This window comes from Carcharhinus amblyrhynchos, unplaced genomic scaffold (genome assembly GCF_965287045.1).
Source record: "Carcharhinus amblyrhynchos unplaced genomic scaffold, sCarAmb.v2.hapA chromosome_169, whole genome shotgun sequence".
Classification (NCBI taxonomy): Eukaryota; Metazoa; Chordata; class Chondrichthyes; order Carcharhiniformes; family Carcharhinidae; genus Carcharhinus; species Carcharhinus amblyrhynchos.
In genome coordinates, this window is record NW_027649909.1 from 168,753 (window position 1) to 195,927 (window position 27,175).

Genomic DNA, 27,175 nt, shown 5'->3' on the forward strand with positions numbered 1-27,175 from the left:
ATGTTAATCCAGCTCCCTCACACTGTCACTCAGTAACCCCTCTCCCCCAGCACCCTGTGTTACTGACTGTATCTGTACTGATGTTAATCCAGCTCCCTCACACTGTCACTCAGTAACCCCTCTCCCCCAGCACCCTGTGTTACTGACTGTATCTGTACTGATGTTAATCCAGCTCCCTCACACTGTCACTCAGTAACCCCTCTCCCCCAGCACCCTGTGTTACTGACTGTATCTCTACTGATAATCCAGTTCTCTCTCACTTCCGCTCAGTAACTCCTGGTAATGGTAAAGTGGATAAGAAGTCCCACAACATCAGTTAAAGTCCAACAGGTTTATTTGGTAGCAAAAGCCACTAGCTTTCGGAGCGCTGCTCCTTCATCAGGTAAGTGGGAGTTCTAATCACAAACAGGGTATATAAAGACACAAACTCAATTTACAAAATATTGGTTGGAATGCGAGTCTTTACAGATAATCAAGCCTCAAAGGTACAGACAGTGTGAGTGGACAGAGCATTAACCACAGTTTAAAGAGATGTGTATTGTCTCCAGACAGGATAGTTAGTGAGATTTTGAAAGTCCAGGAAAGTCATGGGGGTTACAGATCGTGTGACTTGAACCCAGGATCCTGGTTGAGGCCGTCCTCATGTGTGCGGAACTTGGCTATCAGTCTCTGCCCAGCGACTCTGCACTGTCGTGTGTCATCAAGGCCGCCTTGGAGAATGCTTACCCGACGATTGGAGGCTGAATGCCCGTGACCACTGAAGTGTTCACCAATAGGAAGGGAACAGTCTTGCCTGGTGATTGTTGAGCGATGTTCATTCATCCGTTGTCGTAGCATCTGCACGGTCTCCCCAATGTACCAAGCCTTGGGACATCCTTTCCTACAGCGTATCAGGTAGACAACATTGGCCGAGTTACAAGAGTATGTACCGTGTACCTGGTGGATAGTGTTCTCACGTGTGATGATGGCCTCCGTGTCAGTGATCCAGCATGTCTTGCAGAGGTTGCTGTGGCAGGGTTGAGTGGTGTCATGGTCACTGTCAAATTACACAAATTACAAAAAACACTGTCAATGTCACACTAAGTGTAAACCCCCTTGATTTGCAAAATCTCACTAACTGTCCCGCTTCTCGGCCTTTTGGCTAAGATCAAGTGTAGTATCGACATGCTGCACTTGGTTGAAGTCATTAGGTTACATTTCAGCTTCATTTGAAGCAATTTTTTAAAGCGGCATCTCGGCCATTTGGCTAAGATGCAAATAAGATCAAGCCCTGGAGGCGGAGCTACACCTACTCCAATCAGCTTGGATCATGTAGATCAAGCCCAAGACAGGAGGTGAGAGCCCTGTCTTGTCAGCTTGGATCGGGAATGTCCCAACTTGTTGGGACTCTGAATTGGGTTTAATTTGACTTGATTGGATTGGAATAAAGTTTAAAAAAAACTGTCCCGGCTGCAGACAATACACATCTCTTTAACCTGTGCTTAACACTCTCCACTCTCACTGCCTGTACCTTTGAGACTTGATTACCTATAACGACTTGCATTCCAACCATTATTTTGTAAATTGAGTTTGTGTCTTTATATACCCTGTTTGTGAACAGAACTCCCACTCACCTGTCGAAGGAGAAGCGCTTTGAAAGCTAGTGGCTTTTGCTACCAAATAGACCTGCTGGACTTTAACCTAGTGTTGTGAGACTTCTTACTGTATTTACCCCAGTCCAACAGTTCCACATAATAGAACATTACAGCGCAGTACAGGCCCTTTGGCCCTCAATGTTGTGCCGACCAGTGGAACCAATCTAATGACCCTGTAACCTAAACTATTCCAATGTTATCCATATGCCTATCCACTGACCATTTGAATGCCCTTAAAGTTGGCGAGTCCACAACTGCTGCAGGCAGGGCATTCCACGCCCTTACTACCCTCTGAGTAAAGAACCTACCTCTGACATCTGTCCTATAATTACCACCCCTTAATTTAAAGCTATGTCCCCTTGTGTTAGCCATCACCATCCGAGGAAAAAGGCTCTCACTGTCCACCCTATCCAATCCTTTGATCATCTTGTATGCCTCAATCAGGTCACCTCGTAATCTCCTTCTCTCCAATAAAAATAACCTCAAGTCCCTCAGCCTTTCCTCATAAGACCTTCCCACCATACCAGGCAACATCCTGGTAAACCTCCTCTGCACCCTTTCCAATGCCTCACATCTTTCTTACAATGCGGCGACCAGAACTGTATGCAATACTCCAAGTGCGGCCACACCAGAGTTTTGTACAGTTGTAACATGACCTCACAGCTCCGAAAGTCAATCCCTCTACCAATAAAAGCTAACACACCGTACACCTTCTTAACAACCTTATCAACCTGGGTGCCAACTTTCAGGGAGCTATGCACATGTACCCCGAGATCTCTCTGCTTGTCAACACTACTAAGAGTCCTTGCATTAGCCCTATATTCTGTACTCCTATTTTTTTTACCAAAGTGAATCACGCTTTTCTGCATTAAACTCCATTTGCCACCTCTCAGCCCAGCTCTGCAGCTTATCTATGTCCCTCTGCAAACTGTAACATCCATCCTCACTGTCTACAACTCCTCCAACTTTGGTGTCATCAGCAAATTTACTAACCCATCCTTCTACACCCTCATCTAGGTCATTTATAGAAATGACAAACAGCAGTGGCCCCAAAACAGATCCTTGAGGTACACCACTTGTACCTGAACTCCAGGTTGAATATTTCCCATCAATCACCACCCTCTGTCTTCTATCAGCTAGCCAAAAGGGAGCAGAGAGTGAGAATAATTGGACTATTTTCAGTTTGGTAAAATGTGACAAGTGTGTCCCAGAGATTGTGCTGGGGCCTAAATTATTTACAATCGACATCAATGGCTCGGGTGAAGAGCCAAGATCTATTGCACCTAAGTTTGCAGTTGATAAAACAATGGTGTAATAATTCTTGTTCCGTCACCACAAAGAGATAAGAAAGTAGATTACCAAGAACAGATTGTGTCTATAGATGAATAAAGATAGGTTAAATGAGTAAGCTAAAATTTGTCAGAGAGCTAATGTGGGAAAATGTGACTTAGTCCACTTTGGCAGGAAGAATAAGAAAGCAGATTATTTATTTGGATTGAGATTGCAGAACTCGGTGTTACAGAGGGATATGGGTGTCTTGCTCCATGAATTGGCAAATGTTAGTACGCGGGTACAGCAAACGATATGGAAGGCAAATTGGATGTTGGTGTTTAGTGCAAGAGAAATGGACTTATAAAAGCAGCTGTGACATGGTGAGACCACATCTGGAATACTGTGTACAGTTCTGTTATATGAGAAAGCTAAAACTGCATTAGAAGCAGTTCACAGAAGGTTCACTAGACTCATTCCTGAGATGAAGGGGTTATCTTATGTAGGTTTGGCCTTAATCCATTGGTGTTTAGACGAACGACAAGATCCCTGAGGGGATTTGATGGAATCAATACCAGGAATATATTTCCCCTTGTCGAGGGAAGCTAGAAGCCAAGGACACTGTTTAAGTATAAGAATTCTCTTTTTAAGATTGAGGTTCGGACAAGTCAGTGCGGCGCTCCCTCGGCGCTGACCCTCCGGTGGTGCGGCGCTCCCTCGGCGCTGACCCTCCGGTGGTGCGGCGCTCCCTCGGCGCTGACCCTCCGGTGGTGCGGCGCAACCACCATAGCCATCTTCCTTTGTGCCAGGAATGCATCTGCCTATCAGTGCCGGTATGTGTTGGCTGCTTGTTGCTGAGCATGAGCTCTGATCACTAATGGTTTTTCTGCTCCCTGCGAAATATTAAATGTACTCTCATTCTGTACGTTAGCATCAAGTTGAGTATGTCCGCATCAGGCAGAGGGACAGGCAGGGTGTGAGTGCAATAAAAGCCCTGTGTGGTGCTGACTGTTGCACCGACCACTTTTTTTTATTAGTTTATAGCTAACCATCAAGATACATCCTTCTCAGCATTCCCAGAACACTAAGGTCCATAAGCACTTTGAGACTCAAAAAGGCAGTCATGAAGGGATCTCTCGGAGAAACATAGAAGTCATCCCAAAATGGACACTTACTGCCTTGTGGATGGCTGGGCATTGTCGAGGTATATGGTGTACTTCACTACGCTGGAGTCTCCACACCATCAAGATTGCTTCAGTGAAAACAATGAGGCAATCCAGACATCCAGAAACTACTGAAGGAGGAACATTGACTCTGCAAGGTTTATCTCAGAGAAACATCGCCTGTGTAGGTTTTATCTCAGACAAACATCGCCTGTGCAGGGTTTATCTCACTGACAAGTCATCACTGTCCAAGCACAATGCCCGCGTGACCTGATTCTGATGTCAGGCTCACTACATGGCGGTCCAGTGCAGCCTCAGAGAGTTGGAAGGTACTTGGCTGAAAGAGGAAGCAGACAAACCTCCGTTATATCCAGACACAAAGACGGAAGTGATTCTGTCATGCTCTGAAATTGTCTACAGCCCAGTCTACTGGTTCGTCACCGAAGCTCGGTGCCGATGAGTAACACACAGTTCACAGAAAACTCCCAAATTCTAGAAAAGTGAACAGAGCAATTTAATGGCATTGTGAATGGTCTTTCAGCTCTCAGTCTGCCACAGGTTACCATCAGCTTCTCTCCTGATCTTCTCTATTGGAAACAATGAGAACAATCCTGTCTAGCAGGAGATGATGATACATCAGCTGAAGTCTAGAAAGTGGCCTTTTGGCTAAGATCAAACATCAGATCAAGCCCAAGATGGAGTACAATGCCTCGTCCTGCCAGCTTGGACCTGGAAACAGTTTCAATTGGATTTTGAATTTGGTTCAAGCAAGGAATGGATTTAAGTTTGCCCGCTCCACTCTGAGCATTGGCTTTGGAACTTTAAGGATGGAGTAGGTGAACGGCTGGTTAAGAAGCTCACTGAACTCAGTCTATTTGGAAGCAATTAATGGAGTTAAAGGGAGCTGCATGCTCGCAGCATCTCTCCACCAACACCTTGTCATACCCTGTCATGTCTTCCCTGCATATTAGCCTGGTCACATGGGCAGGAAGCTACTCTATCTGAGGTGACACCAGTCAAAGACAAGACTCTCCAAGGGCACACTTTGACCTGTTTAATGACTCTGAGCACCAGCTAGCCGCCTCAGAGCTGGATGTGTAATGTAGGATTGAACAGTTTTCCAATGTAAGCCACAACTTCAGCCTTGCAATCAGCACAAGGAAAACTAAAGTCGTGTGTCAGCTTGTTCCAGGAAAGTTCATGACCAGAACCTCTCTGCAGTGAATAAGCTCACTTAACTCAGCAGCACACTCTGAACTTATAGGTGGAGTTTTTTGAGGAGATGGCAAAAATGGTTGACAAGGGAAGGGCCGTGGATGTCGTCTATATGGATGTTAGTAAAGCATTTGACAAAGTCCCTCATGGCAGGTTGGTGCAAAAGGTTAAATCTAATGGGATAAAAGATGACGTGGCTAGATGGGTAGAGAACTGGCTTGGCCATAGAAGACAGAGGGTAGCAGTGGAGGGGTCTTTTTCCGGTTGGAGGTCTGTGACTAGTGGTGTTCCGCAGGGCTGTGTACTGGGACCTCTGCTGTTTGTGATATATATAAATGATTTGGAAGAAGATGTAACTGATGTGATCAGTAAGTTTGCGGTTAACACGAAGATGGCTGGACTTGTGGATAACGATGAACATTGTCAGAGAATACAGCAGGATATAGATAGGCTGGAAAATTGGGCGGAGAAATGGCAGTTAATCCAGATAAAAGCGAAGCGATGCATTTTGGTAGAACTAATGTAGTGGGGAGCTATACAATAAATGGCAGAACCATCAGGAGTATAGACACACAGAGGGATCTGGGTGTGCAAGTCCACAGATCCTTGAAGGTGGTGAAGAAGGCATATGGCATGCTTGCCTTTATAGGACAGGGTATAGAGTATAAAAATTGGCATCTGATGTTACAGCTGTATAGAACGTTGGTTAGGCCACATTTGGAATACTGCTTCCAGTTCCGGTCACCACACTACCAGAAGGACGTGGAGGCTTTGGAGAGAGTGCAGAGGAGGTTTACCAGGATGTTGCCTGGTATGGGAGGGTCTTAGCTATGAGGAGAGATTAGGTAAACTGGGGTTGTTCTCCCAGGAAAGATGGAGAATGAGGGGAGACCTAGTAGAGGTGTATAAAATTGAGGGGTATAGATAGGGTGAACAGTGGGAAGCTTTTTCCCGGGTCGGAGGTGACAAACATGAGGGGTCACAGGTTCAAGGTGAGGGGGGGGTGAGGTTTAACTCAGATATCAAAGGGACGTATTTTACACAGAGGGTGGTGGGGGCCTGGGATGCACTGCCAAGCAGGGTGGTGGAGGCGGACATACTGGGATCGTTTAAGACTTACCTGGATAGTCACATGAACAGACTGGGAATGGAGGGATACAAATGAATGGTCTAGTTGGACCAATGAGCGGCACAGGCTTGGAGGGCCGAAGAGCCTGTTTCCTGTACTGTACTTCTAGATATTGATAAAACGCCTGCAAGAATTGTTGATCAGGTGTACCCTATGGCAGACTTTGAACATTCGCCTGGGAATCAAGAGGAGCTGGTTTGCTTACAGAACAATATTACTGCCCATTCTAAGTCCATAGAGCAATATTGATTTGACTTATTTATTGTCACATGTATTAGTACACAGTAAAAAGTATTGTTTCTTGAGCGCTATACAGGCAAAGCATACCGTTCATAGAGAAGGAAATGAGACAGTGCAGAATATAGTGTTACAATCATCGCTAGGGTGTAGAGAAAGATCAACTTAATGCAAGGTAGGTCCATTCAAAGTCTAACGGCAGCAGGGAAGAAGCTGTTCTTGAGTCAGTTGGTACGTGACCTCAAACTTTTGTATCTTTTTCCCAACAGAAGAAGGTGGAAGAGAGAATGTCCGGGGTGCATAGGGTCCTTAATTCTGCGGCTGTTTTGCTGAGGCAGCAGGAAGTATAGACAGAGTCAATGGATGGAATGCTGTTTGCGTAATGGATTAGGCTACATTCACGACCTTTTGTAGATTTATGGGGTCTTGATCAGAGCTAGAGCCATACCAAGCTGCATCTGGAAAGCTTTCTATGATGCATCTGTAAAAGTTGATGAAAGTCGTAGTGGACATGCCAAATTTCCTTCATCTTTTGAGAAAGTAGAAGTGTTGGTGGGCTTTCTTAACTATAGTGTCAGCATGGGGGGACCCAGGACAGGTTATTGGTGATCTGGACACCTAAAAACTTGAAGCACTCGACCCGTTCTACTTCACCCCCCCATTGATGTAGACAGGGGCATGTTCTCCTATATTTCCTGAAGTCGATGACTGTCTCCTTTGTTTTGTTGACATTGAGGGAGAGATTATTGTGGCTGCACCAGTTCACCAGATTCTCTATCTCATTCCTGTACTCTGTCTCATCATTGTTTGAGATCCGACCCACTATCATGGTGTCATCAGCAAACTGGAAAATCGAGTTGGAGGGGAATTTGGCCACACAGTCAGAGATGTATAGGGAGTATAGTAGGGGGCTGAGAACACAGCCTTGTGGGGCACCGTTGTTGAGGATAATCGTGGAGGAGGTTTTGTTGCCTATCCTTACTGGCTGTGGTCTGTGAGTTAGGAAGTTCAGGAATCAATCACAGAGGGAGGTGCTGAGACCCAGGCCACGGAGTTTGGAGATGAGTTTTGGAGGTATAACAATGTTAAAGGATAATCTGTAGCCAATAAATAGGAGTCTGACATGGGTTTCCTTGTTACTGTGGTGTTCCAGTTTGAGTGTAGAGCAGACTCCGAACATTGGCCTGGCAATGAAGAGGAGCAGGATTGCTTACTGATCTCAGTCAATCGAGCAATATTACTGCCCGCTCTGTTGTAAAAATGTAAGACTTGAACGGTGTAACATGGTCATGCCAAGAGCACAATCACTTTCACCTGAGCTTCCTTAGGAAGCATCTTAAGATCAGATGGTCGGAGCAGACAGTGAGGTGCTCACCTGATCTAGCAATGCCAAGTATCCACACCATATTGAGACAGTCACGACTCATGGAGCCATAAAGCCTGACAGCTGCTCTGTAAGTGAATCAACTACCAAGAGCTTAGAGTCCAGGGTGAAACCTCATAATGGTCAAAGGAAACTGCGCGGTCACTCTGAAGGCGGCTCTCTGCGCGGTCACTCTGAAGGCTAAAACCGAGATGAGGAGGGACTACTTTTCACAGAGGGTGGTGGATGTGTAGAACTCACTGCCCCATAGCGCGGTGGAGTCTGAATCAGTGAATGGTTTCAAGAAGGAGATAGATATATTTCTAACAAAATAGGGATAAGGAGATATAGGGATAAGGGGTCAGCAATTTTAGCTGGGGTAAGGGCGATTATGAGGCTATCAGGAGTGAATTAGGAAGCATGGATTGGATTAGGGGATTACAGGGACTGGGAACATCTGAAATGTGGAGTTTTTTCAAGGAGCAGCTACTGCGAGTCCTTGATAGGTATGTCCCTGTCAGGCATGGTGGATTTGGTAGATCTAGGGAACCGTGGTGCACTAAAAGAGTTGAGTCGATGGTTAAAAAGAAAAAGGAGGCTTATGTTCGGATGAGATTGGAGGGCTCAGATAGTGCACTAGAAAGCTTTAGATTGGCTAGGAGGGAGTTGAAGAGTGAGTTGAGAAGGGCTAAAAGAGGACATGAGAAGAATTTGGCTGATAGGATTAAGGAGAATCCTAAGGCGTTCTATAGGTATGTCAAGAACAGAAGGTTGGTCAGGGCAAGATTAGGGCCAGTTACAGACAGCAGGGGGAAGTTGTGTGTGGAACCGGAGGAGATTGGAGAAGTATTGAACCAATATTTCTCTTCGGTGTTCACGCAGGGGGACATGAATATAGCTGAGGAGGACATTGGGTTGCAGGGGTGTAAAATAGACAGTATTACGGTTGATAAAGAGGATGTGCTGGAAATTCTTGAGGGGCTGAAAATAGATAAGTCCCCTGGTCCGGATGGGATCTACCCTAGGATTCTCTGGGAGGCTAGAGAGGTGATTGCAGAGCCTCTGGCTCAGATCTTCAGGTCGTCATTGGTCTCTGGTGTAGTCCCGGAGGATTGGAGGATAGCGAATGTTGTCCCATTGTTTAAGAAGGGGAACAGAGACTTTGCCGGGAATTATAGACCGGTGAGTCTTACTTCTGTTGTGGGCAAGGTTTTAGAAAAAATTATTAGGGATAGGATTTATAGTTATTTGGAGTGTAATGAATTGATTAGAAATAGTCAGCATGGTTTTGTAGCGGGTAGGTCGTGCCTTACTAACCTTATTGAGTTTTTTGAGAAGGTGACCAAAGAGGTGGATGGGGGTAAGGCAGTTGACGTGGTATACATGGATTTTAGTAAGGCGTTCGATAAGGTTCACCATGGTAGGCTTCTGCAGAAAATGCAGATGTATGGGATTGTGGGTAATCTAGGAAGTTGGATCAGGAATTGGCTATCAGATAGGAGACAGAGGGTGGTGGTGGATGGTAAATATTCATCATGGAGTGCAGTTACGAGTGGTGTGCCTCAGGGATCTGTTTTGGGGCCACTGTTGTTTGTAATTTTTATTAATGATCTGGATGAGGGTATAGTTGGGTGGATTAGTAAATTTGCTGATGACACCAAAATTGGAGGTGTGGTAGATTGTGAGGAAGGGTGTCATAGTCTGCAGGGAGACTTAGATAGGTTGCAGAGCTGGGCCGAGAGGTGGCGGATGGAATTTAATGCGGAGAAGTGTGAGGTAATTCACTTTGGTAGGAGCAACAGATGTGTCGAGTATAGGGCTAACGGGAGGACTTTGAATAGTGTGGATGAACAGAGGGATCTAGGTGTGTGTGTACATAGATCCCTGAAAGTTGGGAATCAAGTAGATAAGGTTGTCAAGAAGGCGTACGGTGTCTTGGCGTTTATTGGTAGGGGGATTGAATTTAGGAGTCGCAGTGTAATGTTGCAACTGTACACTACTCTAGTGCGGCCGCACTTGGAGTACTGTGTGCAGTTCTGGTCCCCGCATTACAAGAAGGATGTGGAGGCGTTGGAGAGGGTGCAGAGGAGGTTTACTAGGATGTTGCCTGGTATGGAGGGGAGGTCCTATGAGGAGAGACTGAGGGATCTAGGGTTGTTTTCGTTGGAAAGAAGGCGGCTAAGAGGGGATCTTATTGAAACATATAAGATGATTAGAGGTTTAGATAGGGTGGATAGTGATAGCCTTTTTCCTCGGATGGAGAAAGCTAGCACGAGGGGGCATGGCTTTAAATTAAGGGGGGGTAGCTACAGGACGGATGTCAGGGGTAGGTTCTTTACCCAGCAGGTGGTGAGGGATTGGAATGCCCTGCCTGCTGCAGTTGTAAATGCGTCTAGTTTGGGGGCGTTTAAGAGATCTCTGGATAGGTTTATGGACGAAATGGGATTGGTATAGGCTAGTGGGTCATTGTTTTTGTAACTGGTCGGCGCAACATCGTGGGCCGAAGGGCCTGTTCTGCGCTGTAATGTTCTATGTTCTATGTTCTATGTTCTATATGGGGAACAGGTGGGCAGGTGGATTGAGACCAGGGAGAGATCGCCCATGATCTGATTGAATGGCAGAGCAGTCTCGAAGGGCTGAATTTGCCCATTTCTGCTCCTAATTCCTGCATTCCTAGGACAATTGAGGAGGAAATATTTTGCAACTTTATGGGGAAAAGTCTTGGAAACGGGAATAAATTGAAGATCTCTCTCAAAGAACTCGTCTTGATGTGATGAGTTAAATGGCTGCCTTCTGCACTGTTGGGCTTTACCCAATACGTTTGTGGAGTCATAGAGTTCTACATCACAGAAAGAGGCCCTTCGGTCCATTGTGTCTATGCTGGCCATCAAGCACCTATCTATTCTAACTCCATTTTCCAGCACTTGCTCCATAGCCATGTGTGCTGAGGCATTTCAAGTGCTCGTGTAAATGCTCCTTAACTGTTGTGAGAGTTCCTGCCTCTACCACCCTTTCAGGCAGAGTATTCCAGATTCCCCCCACCCTCTGGGAGAAGAAGCTTTTCCTCAAATCCCCTCTAAATCTCCTGCTGCTAACCTTAATCTATGCCCCCTGTTATTGACTCTATTACAAAGGGGAAATGTTTCTTCCTATCTACCCTATCAATGTGCTTCATAATTTTGTACACCTTAATCAGATCTCCCCTCCGCCTTCTCTGCTGTAAGGATAACAATCCCAGCCTATTGAGCGTCAGCCTATCTAACTCCAGCCTTTCCAGCCTCTCTTCATAGCTGAAGAGAGAAATTTCTGAACAGTAAAGGAATTAAGGGTTATGGTGAGCAGGCGGGTAAGTGGAGCTGAGTCCATGAAAAGATCAGCCATGATCTTATTAAATGGTGGAGCAGGCTCGAGGGGCCAGATGGCCGACTCCTGCTCCTAGTTCTTATGTTCTAATGAAATGCTGCAGTCCAGGCAGCATCCTGGTGAATCTCCTCTGAACCCTCTCTACTGCAATCATATTCTTCCTGTAGTGTGGCGACCAGAACTACACCCAGTACTCGAGCTGTGGCCTAACCAGCATTTTATGCAGTTCCATCATAACCCTCCAATGCCTCGGTTAATAAAGGCAAGTATCCCAGGTGCCTGCTTAACCACTTTATCTCCCTGTCCTTCAGGGATCTATGGACATAACCCCAAGGTCCTTCTGGTCCTTTGTGCTTTCTAGCATCCTCCCATTCATTGTGTATTCCCTTACCTGGCTAGTCTCCCAAAATGCGTCACCTCACACTTTCCAGGGTTAAATTCCATTTGTTACTGTTCTGTCCATCTGACCAGCCCGTCTATATCATCCTGTAAACCAAGGCTTTCCTCCTCGCTATTTACCACACACCAATTTTCAAGTTGTCTGTGCACTTAGTGATCATACTCCCACATTCACATTTAGATCATTAATGTACACTACACACAGTAAAGGACCCAGCACCAATCCCTGCAGTACACCACTGGACACAGGCTTCCAGTCACAAAAACAACCTTCGATCATTACCCTCTGCTTCCTGCCACTGAGCCAATTTTGGAACCAATTTGCCAAATTGCCCTGGATCCGATGGGCTGTTAACTTCTTATGCTGCACAGTGGTTAGCACTGCCACCTCACAGTGCTAGAGATCTGGACTCAATTCTGGCCTTGCGCTACTGCCTTTGTGGAGTTTGTCCATTTTCTGAATGTCTGTGTGGGCTTCTTCCCACAGTCCAAAGATGTGCTGGTTAGGTTGATTGACCGTGCAAAATTGACCCTTAGTGTCAGGGGGACTAGCTGGGTAAATACATGGGCTTATAGGATAGGGCCTAGGTGGGATTGTTGTTGGTGCGGACTCGGTGGGCCAAATGACCACCTCCCGCACTGTAGGGATTCTGTGATAATTCATCATCCTCCCGTGTGGGACCTTGCCTTACTGAAGTCCATTTAGACTACGTCAAATGTACTGCCCTCATCCACATACCTAATCACCACCACAAAATTTGATTTGATTCATTATTATCACACGTCCTCCCACATACCCACCTGACTCTCATTGATTGTGGATTTGTTGTGATCAGTGATAGCTGGTGGTTCACAAGTAACGGAGCGAATTAGAATGGAGATACCCAAGGTGGATGCTGTGTTTGTGGGGACGGGAGATTTATTTGCCGCAATGCTCCTGGCTTGGACACATCAGCACCCCAATAACCTGAAGGTAAGTGTCACATTGCAGATCTCATCCACGGGACAATCAGCTCTCAGGATACTGAAGGGATAGTGCTTGCTTTGATGTGGTAATTGTCAAAGTTAAGCAGTTTAAGGCAGAGAGTATATCTGACTGGGGAGATGACTACATTGGGGGCCTCCAAGGATCAGTTTAGGGTTTTTTGTTTTTCTTGTTTGATATATAAATGATCAAGTTTGGTTTTAATATGTGGGCGTAACTGACAAGGCCAGCCTTTGTTGTCCATCTATAATTGCCCCTTGAACTGAATGTCTCACTCGGGCATTTCAGAGTCAACCACACTGCTGTGGCTCTGGAGTCACACGTAGGCCAGACCAGGTCAGGGCGGCAGATTTCCTTGCCTAAAGATCCCTGTTAACTTTGGTGTTGATCTTGTTGCATTGTATTTACGTAGGCCAGCAGCAGCTATTGTGGGATTTGAACTGGTGTTTCTGGATCGTTTCCAGGCCTGTGTGTGGGTCACTAGTCCAGTAACTGCTGCCGATAACATCTGCGTGTATCAGGAGCAGCACTATTTATAAGTTTGCAGATGATGCATAATTTGGCCACATAATATAGGGAGGAGCTTAGTTACAGGATACAGGCAGACTGGCGATTGAGCAGCTATAGCAGAGAGCTGTGAAGTGATGGAGGGACCGAGGTGCTCAGTGGATAAGGGGACACGGTTGTGGAAATGGAAAATTGTGGGACTTGGAAAGAGAAATACAAAGAAGGTATTTTTTCTGGAGTGTGTGTCAGGAACCAGAGATTTCCCAGAATTAATAAAATGATGTACAAATATATAATTGTAGGATCTGACAAAACAGAGAGGCCATTGAGCTGATCCAGTCTGCCTGGCCTTGCTCACTGTATGGAGTTTGCACATTTTCCTGTCTGTGTGGATTTCCTCCAGATGCTCTGGATTGCTCCTGCAGTCCAAGGATGTGAGGGTTGTGTTGATTGGCCATGCTAAATTGCCCATTAGTGACAGGGGGATGAGCAGGGTAAATGTGTGTGGTTACAGGGATAGTGCCTGGGTGGAATTGTGGTCAATCCAGACTTGATGGGCTGAATGACTTCCTTCTGCACTGTAGAGATTGCATGATTCTAAGTAGCTTCTATGCAATCTGGGATGGGTAATCCTTGGCCACGCCACAGGCCAAAAACTCAATTGTTGGGCTGCTAAACGTTAATGAAATGAAAACAATATTTGTCTTTATTTCTCTGTATTCTACTCCAGAACCTGGAAACAGACCCTAGGGTACGGGTCCCCCGCACGGTGACTCTCACTGGGGTACGGGTCCCCCGCACGGTGACTCTCACTGGGGTACGGGTCCCCCGCACGGTGACTCTCACTGGGGTACGGGTCCCCCGCACGGTGACTCTCACTGGGGTACGGGTCCCCCGCACGGTGACTCTCACTGGGGTACGGGTCCCCCGCACGGTGACTCTCACTGGGGTACGGGTCCCCCGCACGGTGACTCTCACTGGGGTACGGGTCCCCCGCACGGTGACTCTCACTGGGGTACGGGTCCCCCGCACGGTGACTCTCACTGGGGTACGGGTCCCACACACACTGACTCTCACTGAGGTACGGGTGCCACACACACTGACTCTCACTGGGGTACGGGTCCCACACACACTGACTCTCACTGGGGTACGGGTCCCACACACACACTGACTCTCACTGGGGTACGGGTCCCACACACACACACACTGACTCTCACTGGGGTACGGGTCCCACACACACACACACACTGACTCTCACTGGGGTACGGGTCCCACACACACTGACTCTCACTGGGGTACGGGTCCCACACACACTGACTCTCACTGAGGTACGGGTGCCACACACACTGACTCTCACTGAAGTACGGGTCCCACACACACACACACACACACTGACTCTCACTGGGGTACGGGTCCCACACACACTGACTCTCACTGGGGTACGGGTCCCACACACACTGACTCTCACTGAGGTACGGGTGCCACACACACTGACTCTCACTGGGGTACGGGTCCAGCACACCCTGACTCTCACTGGGGTACGGGTCCCACACACACTGACTCTCACTGGGGTACGGGTCCCACACACACCCTGACTCTCACTGGGGTACGGGTCCCACACACACCCTGACTCTCACTGGGGTACGGCTCCCACACACACACTGACTCTCACTGGGGTACGGCTCCCACACACACTGACTCTCACTGGGGTACGGCTCCCACACACACTGACTCTCACTGGGGTACGGCTCCCACACACACTGACTCTCACTGGGGTACGGGTCCCACACACACTGACTCTCACTGGGGTACGGGCCCCGAATATGCGAGATTTCGGCTGAAGTCTTCTTCTGTATGTGCCACTGTTCCTTGCATCAGCAGCTGACCCTAACATGTCCCGGTTTGTCCACACAGATTGCCTGTGAGAAGACGGTCTCTGCCCTTCAGCACATTGTGACCCGGACAATCTCCAATGCCAAAGGTGAGCAGGGGCTGCCCCTATTGATTCTAGCAGCGACTGGGGACACAGACTTGACCCAGATTGTGTGGAGTGGTGCAGAGGTTAGACACTGCATGCAAGGAGCGGTTGGATGTGCAACTTAACGTGTGTCCGTTCCCATTCTTTGCAATGGGAGCAAGGGGAATCAGGATAGGAATTTGATAATCAGCCATGATCAAAATGAATGGCAGGGCAGGCTCAAAGGACCAAATGGCTTAATCATGCTTCTTGTGTCCATGTTTCTATGAATAAATGTTAAGCCTTTCATCAAACCCACATAATCAGTAGTCTCTCATTCTCAGCACTGTGTATACCTGTCCTGGAAGTGTTTGATAGGGACAGTGTAGAGGGAGCTTTACTCTGTATCTAACCCTGTGCTGTACCTGTCCTGGGAGTGTTTGATTGGGACAGTGTAGAGGGAGCTTTACTCTGTATCTAACCCCGTGCTGTACCTGTCCTGGGAGTGTTTGATGGGGGGGACAGTGTAGAGGGAGCTTTACTCTGTATCTAACCCCGTGCTGTACCTGTCCTGGAAGTGTTTGATAGGGACAGTGTAGAGGGAGCTTTACTCTGTATCTAACCCTGTGCTGTACCTGTCCTGGGAGTGTTTGATTGGGACAGTGTAGAGGGAGCTTTACTCTGTATCTAACCCCGTGCTGTACCTGTCCTGGGAGTGTTTGATGGGGACAGTGTAGAGGGAGCTTTACTCTGTATCTAACCCCGTGCTGTACCTGTCCTGGGAGTGTTTGATGGGGACAGTGTAGAGGGAGCTTTACTCTGTATCTAACCCCGTGCTGTACCTGTCCTGGGAGTGTTTGATGGGGACAGTGTAGAGGGAGCTTTACTCTGTATCGAACCATGTACTCACTCACTCACTCACTCTCTTTCTTTCCCTCTCTTGCTCTCAGCCGGTGTCTCTCTTTATCTTTTTCTCTCACACTCTCATTTTGTCTTTCTCCAGTTCTGGCCGGAGTGGGAAAGAAGCCAAATGCAGCACAGTTGGAGCTGCGAGTGGTGCAGAGCAAGAAACAGATTGAAAACCCTGAGATAATCATCCAAGCAACTACCATCTAAATTGTCGTGACTGCTGATCACTGCACCCATGTAGCCATGTTAAACACTCCTAACCAATGGCACCTGCCATGAGACCTGTCTCAACTGGAAAGCTTTGTCCCAGAGTGTGTGAGTGCGCGAGGATCTGAGAGTTCCTGGTGTTTCTTCACCCTGTTGTGTCGGGATGAAACTCTCCAGTGTGAATGCCTGAGCCAGGGAGAGATTGTCCTTCAGCCCCCCAAGACTGCTGTCAGTGGCGGTCAATCTCTCTCTGCAGGCATGCTACATGGGAGCTGCGAATCTGCAGCCGTGCCGTGTATTGACAGCCCAGCCCAGATCCCCATATCCCTGCCCATCCGGGTTAATCCCGATGTGGAGGGAGAGACTCCCTGCCTTCTGCTGAGAGTGAATGCTCAGTGAGAGGGCAGCACTGCTGGGCTGGTTGTGGTGTACACTGTTCAGCATCTGTGATGAATGGATGTGCAATTGATGGGCACACAACTGCAGGAAATTTTACAGAATAATTAATAATGACCAATCAGTACTTTTACAAAGAATCACAGAGTGAATCCTGGCCTGTCTGCCCCAGTAATACTGATCTGCACAATTCCCTGATGCTAAACAGGTCATGTGGAACTGGAGGCAGTGCGTCATTGACCTGTGGACTTTGATCCAAACCCAAATCTTGTCAAATAATTCCCTTCAATTTGATGTGAAATGATTAGAAGTTGCTGATTGGCTGTTTGTGGTAGTTTGCACACAGATGGTGCTCTCATTTGTTAGTTTTAGTTAATCCACACATTTCCATCAGATACTGTAGACAGATACAGGCCATTCAGCCCAGGCAGCCCACGCCAATGTTTATGCTTCACTAGAGCCTTCTCCTATCATTCCTCATCTCAATCTATTAGCTTCACCCTCAATTCCTCTTCCTTCATATCATTGTCTAGTTTCCCCTTGACTGTTCCTGTACACTTCACTTCAGCCACTCCCTTTGGTGATGTGTTCCACATTCTCACCACTCCCTGGATAAAGGTGTTTCTACTGTATTCCCTTTGGAACAGTGTAGAGGGAGCTTTACTCTGTATCTAACCCCATGCTGTACCTGTCCTGGGAGTGTTTGATGGGGGACAGTGTAGAGGGAGCTTTACTCTATATCTAACCCCGTGCTGTACCTGTCCTGGGAGTGTTTGACGGGGACAGTGTAGACGGAGCATTACTCTGTATCTAACCCCGTGCTGTACCTGTCCTGGGAGTGTTTGATGGGGGACAGTGTAGAGGGAGCTTTACTCTATATCTAACCCCGTGCTGTACCTGTCCTGGGAGTGTTTGACGGGGACAGTGTAGAGGGAGCTTTACTCTGTATCTAACCCCGTGCTGTACCTGTCCTGGGAGTGTTTGATGGGGACAGTGTAGACAGAGCTTTACTCTAACCCCGTGCTGTACCTGTCCTGGGAGTGTTTGATGGGGAACAGTGTAGAAGGGAGCTTTACTCTGTATCTAACCCCGTGCTGTACCTATTCTGGGAATGTTTTGGTCAGTGTATAGATATGAAACTTGTTCAAAAAGCTGCTCTTTGCCCTTGCTCATGTTTTGGTAACTTTAGAACATAGAACATTACAGCGCAGAACAGGCCCTTCGGCCCACGATGTTGCGCCGACCAGCTTTTTAAAAAAAAACACTAACCCACTAATCTAAACCAATCCCATTTCGTCCATTGAACTGAGAATTGAACTGACTAAATTTCTGCTCTCCTTAAATTATCTCTGACCTGCCATGGACCTTTCCCACTTTTCTCCTCCCCCTATCCTTTGGTTTGGTTTGGATGGAGCTGCTTTTGTTGCATTGTCTGATTGGAGAGTTGTGGAATTTCTCAGGTTAATATAGGCACTTCACTTATTCTGAATTACCATTGATCAAACCCCCAGAATCTGGGAGTTGGTGAATGGATCAGACTGAGGGCATCTCCATGGCTGGAATACTCCGATCTGAGATGGGTTTGTGTTCCACAGCCTAGTTCTGTACCTGGGAAAAAAATAAAAATGTGCAACCCTCCTTTGAACATAAGAAATAGGGGCAGGAGTGGGCCATCTAGCCCCTCGAGCCTGCCCCGCCATTCAATAAGATCATGGCTGATCTGAAGTGGCTTAGTTCCACTTTCCCGCTTTCTCCCCATAACCCTTAATCAGTGGAGGGAGAAAATAGTTTTTATTTTATTGTAGATAATGAATGTCACAACAAGGTCAGCATTTGTTGCCCATTACTTTCAGAAGGCATTGTTCAACTGTCTTCTTGCACCCTTCCAATCCCATCAGATCAAAAGTCATCCCCTTAATCCCCTTGCCTACCAAAAACCTATTACCCGTGTCTTAAATATATTTAGCGAGGCAGCATCCACCACTTCAACGGGCAGAGAATTCCAGAGATTCACCACCCTTTGAGTGAAGAAGTTCCTCCTCAACTCTGTTCTAAACCGCTCCCCCCCCCCTTATCTTGAGGCTGTGCCCTCTAGTCCTACTGTCCTTTCTGAGCGGGAAGAACCTCTCAACCTCTACCCTATCCATCCCCTTCATCATCTTATACTTCTCAGTAAGATCCCCCCTCATCCTTCTAAACTCCAACGAGTACAAGCCCAGTCTATTCAGCCTCTCCTCATAGCTCAACCCCCTCAACTCCGGTATCAGCCTAGTAAACCTCCTCTGCACTCCCTCCAAGGCCAAAATATCCTTGCGCAAGTGCGGCGACCAAAACTGCACACAGTACTCCAGCTGCGGCCTCACCAGTGCCCTGTACAGTTGCAGCAAGACCTCCCTACTTTTATATTCAATCCCCCTCGCTATGAAGGCCAGCATCCCATTTGCCTTCCTGATCACCTGGGACCATTTGCCCATACCCTCAGCACTGACTCAGCTCCAGGGGCTTTCCTCCCTGGGCATTGTGACCCTCCCCAATTCATTTATATACCAGCTATGGAACCCCACCCCCACTCTGCCTCTGAACCTGGGAAGCAAGCTTGAGGCAGAGTTGTACCCTCACCTTCCAAGAGCCACCTGCCCAGTGCCAACCATTGATAAACTTGACCCCATCTCTGAGCCCTCATACCTCAGCTATTCAATGACTTTTCCTGAATGCAGTTCTCAAAGCCAACTGTATAATAGCCTAATGCAGAGAGATGAGAAACTCCACCTTCCTCCTTTTAGCATTGTGGAATAAAGTTCCAGAGTCCGGGTGTCTTCTCCAGTCCGTGCTGAATCAGTTATAGGGCAGACACTGAGACATTGTTCCTGCTGGTCGGGGAATCTAAAACATGGGGGCACAGTCTCAGGATAAGGGGGCTGACCATGAGAACGGAAAAGAAATTTCCTCACTCAAAGGAATTCTGTCCTTCTGAGGGTCGGGGATGCTCCGGTGTTGAATAATTTTAAGGCCGATTTCTGGTGTCTCCGGGAATTGAGAAAAAGGTGGGAAAATCAGGTTGAAACTCAGCCATTGTGGTGTTGACTGGCGGAGCAGTTTGGATTTTTAGTCTACTCCTGCACCTATTTCTTGTGTTCTTGTTCAGGTCAGGAAGATAAGCAGGGATTACAACAGTCTTGGTATCCGTGCATTGGGGGGAAATTCTCATCTTGTGTTGCAGCCACTCCTCTGTCCCTGCCCCCCCGCCAAAACCCCTCACCACCACGTACTGGTTAATTGCCAGGTGTGTTGGGCTACTGGGAGACGAGACCATGTTTAGTTATAACGTTCTTGATCAAATATGCCAGTATCACAACAGAATACTACAGATCTGGGAATATTAAATGAAAACAGAAAATGCTTGAAATAATAGGCAGGTTTGGTGGGATCAGTGGAGGGAGAAAATAGTTTTTATTTTTTCATAGATAATGAATGTCACAACAAGGTCAGCATTTGTTGCCCATTACTTTCAGAAGGTATTGTTCAACTGTCTTCTTGCACCCTTCCAATCCCATCAGATCAAAAGTCATAAACTTGAAATATCAACTCAGCTTCTTGTTCCATACATATTGCTTGACCTGCTGAGTATATCCTGGTAACACATTGCCTGCATTCACATTTATGATGGGTCCCAGTGTGTGTGTGGGACCCGTACCCCAGTGAGAGTCAGTGTGTGTGGGACCCGTACCCCAGTGAGAGTCAGTGTGTGTGGGACCCGTACCCCAGTGAGAGTCAGTGTGTGTGGGACCCGTACCCCAGTGAGAGTCAGTGTGTGTGGGACCCGTACCCCAGTGAGAGTCAGTGTGTGTGGGACCCGTACCCCAGTGAGAGTCAGTGTGTGTGGGACCCGTACCCCAGTGAGAGTCAGTGTGTGTGGGACCCGTACCCCAGTGAGAGTCAGTGTGTGTGGGACCCGTACCCCAGTGAGAGTCAGTGTGTGTGGGACCCGTACCCCAGTGAGAGTCAGTGTGTGTGGGACCCGTACCCCAGTGAGAGTCAGTGTGTGTGGGAGCCGTACCCCAGTGAGAGTCAGTGTGTGTGGGAGCCGTACCCCAGTGAGAGTCAGTGTGTGTGGGACCCGTACCCCAGTGAGAGTCAGTGTGTGTGGGACCCGTACCCCAGTGAGAGTCAGGGTGAGTGGGACCCGTACCCCAGTAAGAGTCAGTGTGTGGGGGACCCGTACCCCAGTGAGAGTTTTAGGTATTTTGATTTTCAGATTAATTATCAGGAAACCTGGTATTCTAATTGTAGCTGACAGCATTAAAATGGATTGAAGCTTGTGTTTTGTTGACCTCCTGTGACATGAGCTGCCTGACATTTCTGGGGAAATATGTATTAACACTTTGCACTTAACAGAAATACTCAACTCCAGTGAGCACTCCATGCATTGACTGCTGCACATTAGATGTTGACTGGTGATGGGAGATGCTGTCACAGAATCATTTTGGTGCAGGAGGAGGCCATTTGGCCCAAAGTGTCTGTACCGACTCTCCCAACGAGCATCATGGCTTCGTGCCATTCCCCTGCTCGTTGCTATTGGACACTGGATGGTCTCTGCTGGGGTCATGTGCACTAATGGGTATTGAAATTAGTTTGTGATATTTGCTCAGTTGGATTTCAGTGTTCATTGTACACAACAGCTGAATTCTCACCTGCCTATTAAACACACCTGAATGAAGTCGCACTTCTGACCTGAGCTGTTACCTGTACAAATCCATCTGTAGTTTGCAGTGTTAGGGCTGGTCCAATGTGTGTCAGATCTGGCTGGGAATAGTTCAGGATACTAGAAAGGTAAAACAAATAGTCACTAAACGTTGTGAATCTGAGTGTGTATGCGTCTGTAATATATATCCTAGGTAGGTGATTTAGTCTGTAATTCTCTGTCTGTGTGTCCATGTCTTGCTTTCTTAGTTCCGGACCAGGTGGGCTGCTCTGACTTGCCCCCTCACTGCTCTGTCACTGGGCTGAGTGAGGACGCTGCAGTTTGGTTTTGCACATTGGCTACTCATCTCTCTCACCGTCTGGGAAGAGGTCAGTTTCCTCCTACCAGACAGAGACTGGAGAAACACAAGTTGCCAGGGTCAGTACTAGAAACTCTGACCTGTGGTTGTTCTGGTAATGGAGGATTGACACTCTGACCTGTCAGGGTTGCACTATCTGTGAAGGTTTATCTAGTTCATTGGTAGATTTTGTCAAGTCCTGCTTCTAACATTCAAACTCTGTGCTACATATGTTCCTGTACCGTTCAGTCTGTGCAGTATTAATATGTCAAACTAATTAACTAAACTCGATCTTTTCAAATTAATTTACATATAAATATTTAAAGATTTATCTTTCTGACTGGAAATAAATCATTTATTTAATAAGATGTTGGATCTGTTGTATTTTCTTTTCACTCTAATAGTTCATGGAACAATGGGTCTTTTTAAAAATTATACTCTTCCACAGGATGAATGTCTCACTGGCTGGGCCAGCATTTATTGCCCAACCCTAATTCCCTTGAGAAGGTGGTGGTGAGCTGCCGTCTTGAATCGCAGCCATCCATCCAGTGCTGTTAGGGAGGGAGTTCCAGGATTTTGATTCAGCGACAGTGAAGGAATGGTGATATATTTCCTAGTCAAGATGGTGAGTGACTTGGAGGGGAACGTCCAGGTGTTGGTATTCCCAAGTGTCTGCTGCTCTTGTCCTTCTAGATGGTAGTGGTCATGGCTTTGGAAGTTGCTGCCTGAGGAATCTTAGTGAGTTCCTGCAGTGCATCCTGTAGATGGTATACACCGCTGCCAATATGTGTTAGTGGTGGAGGGAATGAATAAGTGATGGATGGGCTGCCAATCAAGTGGGCTGTTTTGTCCTGGATGGTGTTGAGCTTCTTGAGTGTTGTTGGAGCTGCACCCATCCAGGCATGTGGAGTGTATTCCATCACACTCCTGACTTGTAGATGGTGGACAGGCTTTGGGGAGTCAGGAGGAGAGTTACTCGCTACAGGATTCTCAGCTCTGACCTGCTTTGGTAACCACGGTATTTATATGGTTAGTCCAGTTCAGTTTCTGGTCAGTGATAAGCCCCAGGATGCTGATAGTGGGGATTTGGTGTTATTAACGCATTCCAACGGGTGATGGTGAGATTCTCTTATTGAAAATGAGTGGTTGTAAATGGAGATTATTCAGGCCTCTGCTTAAGGAAGAAGCCCACAGTACCTCCTGGTGCTGGTGCTTGTGTAGTGCAAATGTTATTTGTCATTGATCAACTTGAGGTTGAATGCTGACCAGACCTTGCTGTATTTGGACATGGACTGCTTCAGTATCTGAGGAGTTGTGAATGGTGCTGAACATTGTGCAATCATCAGCGAACATCCCCACTTCTGACCTTAATGGAGGGAAGATCATTGATGAAGGAGCTGAAGATTTTTGGGCTTAGACACTACTCTGAAGAACCTCTGCAGTGATGTCCTGGAGCTGAGATGACTGACCCTCCACAACCACCTTCCTTTCTGCTGGGTATGAGCCCAACCAGCGGAGAGTTTGCCCCTGATACTCATTGATTCCAGTTTTGCTGGGGCTCCTTAATGCCACACTCGGTTTAATGCTATCTTGATGTCAAGGGCTGTCACACTCACTTCATCTGTGGCTTTCAGCTGTCCATGTTTGAAGCAAGACTTGATGTGGAGATACTGGCGTTGGGACTAGGGTGGGCATAGTAAGTAGTCATAGAACACTAGTGTTCAGTGTGCAGAAAGAGGCCCTTCGGCCCATCGAGTCTGCACCGAACACAATCCCACCCAGGCCCTACCCCCATATCCCTATAGTCTCACAACACCAGGTTAAAGTCCAACAGGTTTATTGGTATTAGGAGTTTGGAATGTTGCTCCTTCATCAGGTAGTGAGTTAGGTTCACAAACATAGCATGTAGAGGCAAGACACAATTGCAAGATAATAGTTGGAGTGCAAGTCTGAACAGATTCAGCATTGCATTGTCTGTATCTGTAGACTTAATTACTTGTTAAGACTTGCATTCCAACCACTATCTTGCAATTGTGCTTTTATTAATATATGCTGTGTTTGTGAGTCCAACTCTCCACTCACCTGATGAAGGGGCCTGATCCTGAAGAGCCCAACTCTCCAATCACCAAATAAACCTGTTGGACTTTAACCTGGTGTTCTGAGACTTCTTACTGTAATGAGGTCAGGAGCTGAGTGACCCTGGCAGAACCCAAACTGGGTGTCACTGAGCAGGTGCTGCTTGATAGCGCTGTCAATGACCCCTTCCATCACTTTACTGATGATCGAGAGTAGACTGACTGGGCAGTAACTGGCTGGGTTGGATTTGTCCTATTTCTTGTGTGGAGTTCCACAGCAGATACCATCTCCCTGGCCCTGCTCTCAACCCTGGAACATCTAGATAACAAAGACACCTCTGTCAGACTCCTAATCATCGACTACAGCTCAGCCTTCAACACCTTTATTTCTATGAAACTTATGTCCAAACTCCACAGCCTTGGTCTCAGCTCCTCCCTCTGCGACTGGATCCTGAACTTCCTAACTCACAGACCACAATCAGTAAGGATAGGCAACAACACCTCCTCCTCAATCATCCTCAACACCAGTGCCCCACAAGGCTGTGTTCTCATCTCCCTTCTATACTCCCTATACACCAATGACTATGTGGCCAAATTCCCCTCCAACTCGATTTTCAAGTTTGCTGCTGACACCATGGTAGTGGGACAGGTCTCAAACAATGAAGAGACAGAGTACAGGAATAAAATAATCAGGGGGACTGGTGCAGCAACAATAATCGTTCCCTCAATGTCAACAAAAGAAAGGAGATTGTCATCAGTAAGGAGTCGCATAGCACTAGGTTAAAGTCCAACAGGTTTATTTGGTATCACAAGCTTTTGGAGTATCGCTCCTTCATCAGGTGAGTGGAAAGTTGGGTTCAGCAAGGACAGCCTCAACCAGGATCCTGGGTTCATATCACACTGTGTAATCCCCACCATTTGGCCTGGGCTTGCAAAGTCCGACTAAATGTCCAGTTTTGAGACAATTCACACCTGTTTGGCCTGTCATTATCCCATCTTTCCAGTCCATTATCTATATCTGTAAAGAGTTGATTACTTGTAAAGACCTGCGTTCCAACCATTATCTTGTAATTGAGTCGGTGTCTATATGTGCCCTGTTTGTGAACCCAACTCTCAACCCACTCACCTGATGAAGGAGCAGTGCTCTGTAAGTTTGTGATACTAAATATTGATACGATGCAGAACTGGGCAGAAAAGTGGCAAATGGAGTTTAACCCTGATAAGTATCAGGTGAATCATTTTGGTAGGACAAACTTGAATGCGGATTACAGGGTCAACAGCAGGGTTCAGAGGAATGTGGAGGAACAGAGAGATCTTGGGGTTCATATCCACAGATCTCTGAGGGTTGCCACTCAAGTGGATAGAGCCGTTAAGAAGGCTTAGTGTGTTAGCGTTTATTAACAGGGGGTTTGGGTTTAGGAACCGTGGGGTTATGCTGCAACTGTACAGGACCTTGGTGAGACTACATTTGGAATATTGTGTGCAGTTCTGGTTACCTCACTATAAGAAGGATATGGAAGCATTGGAGAGAGTGCAGAGGAGATTTACCAGGATGCTGCCTGGTTTGGAGGGCAGGTCTTATGAGGAAAGGTTGAGGGAGCTGGGGCTTTTCTCTTTGGAGCAGAAGAGGATGAGAGGTGATTTAATAGAGGTTTATAAGATGATGAGAGGGATTGATAGAATGGACGTGCAGAGACTATTTCCTCAGGTGGATGTAGCTGTTACTAGGGGCATAACTATAAGGTTCATGGTGGGAGATATAGGAGGGATATCTGAGGTAGATTCTTTACTCAGAGTGGTTGGGGTGTGGAATATACTGCCTGCTGTGACAGTGGAGTTGGACACTTTAGGAACTTTCAAAGGTTATTAGATAGACACATGGAGCACTCTAGAATGATAGGGAGTGGGATAGCTTGATCTTGGATTTGAATATAGCTTGGCACAACATTGAAGGCCGAAGGGCCTGTGCTGTACTGTTCTTATGTTGTAAATAAACTTGTTGGACTTTCACCTGGTGTTGTGAAACTTTTTACTGTGCCCATCCCAGTCCAAAGCCAGCATCTCCACATCGACTTCAGGGAACGTAAAGGAGAACATGCCCCTGTCTGCATCAATGGGGATGAAGTAGGTCAAGAGCTTTCAAGTTTAAGTGTCCAGATCACCAACAACCTATCCTGGTCCCCCCCCATGCCAACACTACAGCTAAGAAAGCCCACCAATGCCTCTACTTTCTCAGAAGACCTAAGGAAATTTGGCATGTCAGCTACAACTCTCACCAACATTTACAGATGCACCATAGAAAGCATTCTTTCTGGTTGTATCACAGCTTGGTATGGGCTCCTGCTCTGCCCAAGACCACAAGGAACTACAAAGGGTTGTGAATGTAGCCCAACCTATCGTGCAAACCACCCGCCCATCCACTGACTCCATCTACACTTCCTGCTGTCGTACTTAAAGACTCCACGCACCCTGGATAAGAACATAAGAAATAGGAGCAGGAGTAGGCCATCTAGCCCTTCGAGCCTGCCCCACCATTCAATAAGATCATGGCTGATCTGAAGTGGATTAGTTCCACTTTCCCGCTTTCTCCCCATAACCCTTAATCCCCTTGCCTACCAAAAACCTATCTACCCGCGTCTTAAATATATTTAGCGAGGCAGCCTCCACCACTTCAACGGGCAGAGAATTCCAGAGATTCACCACCCTTTCTTTGTAACTTCTTTATAATCTTTTAACAAGTAGTTTGTTGCATTTCTGTATTTGGCAAAGGACTCCACTTTATACCCTTTCACCCTCGCCTCAGTGAATTTTGTGCTCTGCACAACGCTGAAATCTTCATCCTTCACCTCTGCCTCCATGCTCACCTGGTTGGGCAGGTATCCGCCCCCATGTCTGAAGCCAGAACTCTTCATCCACGTGACGAAGAGGGAAACCTCGAAAGCTTGGGTTTACTATCAAATAAATCGGTTGGACTTAAACCTGGTGTTGTCAGACTTCTTACACAGTCTCTCAGGGTCAGTGTCCAGGGCCCAGCCATCCTCAATGCTTCCTCCATCTCAGGGCCAGGAGGGAGGGTGTTCACCATTCACAGCTCCTCACATACTACAGCAGTACCATCACTGCCTCCTCCTGGGCCCAGCACCGGGCCTGCTTTCGCCCTCTCACAGCGGCCTGGGCCCAACACCGGCCTGCTTTCGCCCTCTCACACTCCGCGGCCTGGGCCCAGCACCGGGCCGGCTGCCCCCTCTCACACTCCGCGGCCTGGGCCCAGCCACCGCTCCCGGCCCGGCAACATCGCGCCATGCCCGCCCCCAGCCCGGCCCCGCCA

General features: G+C 47.3%; 2 protein-coding genes and 1 non-coding gene across 6 annotated transcripts in view; 2 read left to right on the top strand and 1 right to left on the bottom strand.

Annotated features, from left to right (window-relative positions):
• The window catches only part of LOC145338775 (pyridoxal kinase-like), a 67,437-nt gene extending 49,668 nt beyond the window's left edge, over positions 1-17,769 (top strand). The window contains exons 9-11 of one of the 2 annotated variants that reach the window (XM_080183167.1): positions 12,609-12,745; positions 15,179-15,245; positions 16,225-17,769. In XM_080183167.1, coding sequence (XP_080039293.1) covers positions 12,609-12,745; positions 15,179-15,245; positions 16,225-16,337 — 317 coding nt within the window. In that variant the 3' untranslated portion in view covers positions 16,338-17,769. Of the gene's footprint in view, positions 1-12,608; positions 12,746-15,178; positions 15,782-16,224 lie in introns of those variants that run through there. The other variant, XM_080183166.1, reaches the window with a different exon arrangement.
• LOC145338776 (uncharacterized) lies at positions 139-27,134 on the bottom strand. Of its 3 annotated transcripts, none has more exons than XM_080183168.1 (3): positions 26,712-27,021; positions 21,442-21,555; positions 139-1,036 (listed from the first exon to the last, which is right to left on the bottom strand). In XM_080183168.1, exons 1-3 carry the CDS (start codon positions 26,735-26,737, stop codon positions 595-597), a joined length of 582 nt encoding a protein of 193 aa, XP_080039294.1. In that variant the 5' UTR covers positions 26,738-27,021; the 3' UTR covers positions 139-594. The 3 variants fall into 3 exon arrangements, 1 of the variants encoding a protein (XP_080039294.1); XR_013885884.1 differs by lacking the exon at positions 139-1,036 and adding an exon at positions 27,036-27,134 and having other exon boundaries at positions 20,774-21,555; positions 26,712-26,994; XR_013885885.1 differs by lacking the exon at positions 139-1,036 and having other exon boundaries at positions 20,752-21,555; positions 26,827-27,021.
• LOC145338778 (U2 spliceosomal RNA) lies at positions 1,122-1,313 on the top strand. The gene has a single exon (XR_013885886.1). It is a non-coding gene; the product is annotated as a U2 spliceosomal RNA (small nuclear RNA).
• Positions 27,135-27,175: the final 41 nt, after the last annotated feature.

Excerpts from the sequence above, each read along its gene's own strand:
- LOC145338776 (XM_080183168.1), bottom strand. The coding sequence starts at position 26,737 with ATGGGGGCGGATACCTGCCCAACCAG. Across the intron at positions 21,556-26,711 it reads GCGGATACCTGCCCAACCAG|TATCCTGAACTATTCCCAGC; the intron begins GTGAGCATGGAG and ends TTACCTTTCTAG. Across the intron at positions 1,037-21,441 it reads AGAAGTGCGACTTCATTCAG|TGACCATGACACCACTCAAC; the intron begins GTGTGTTTAATA and ends GTAATTTGACAG.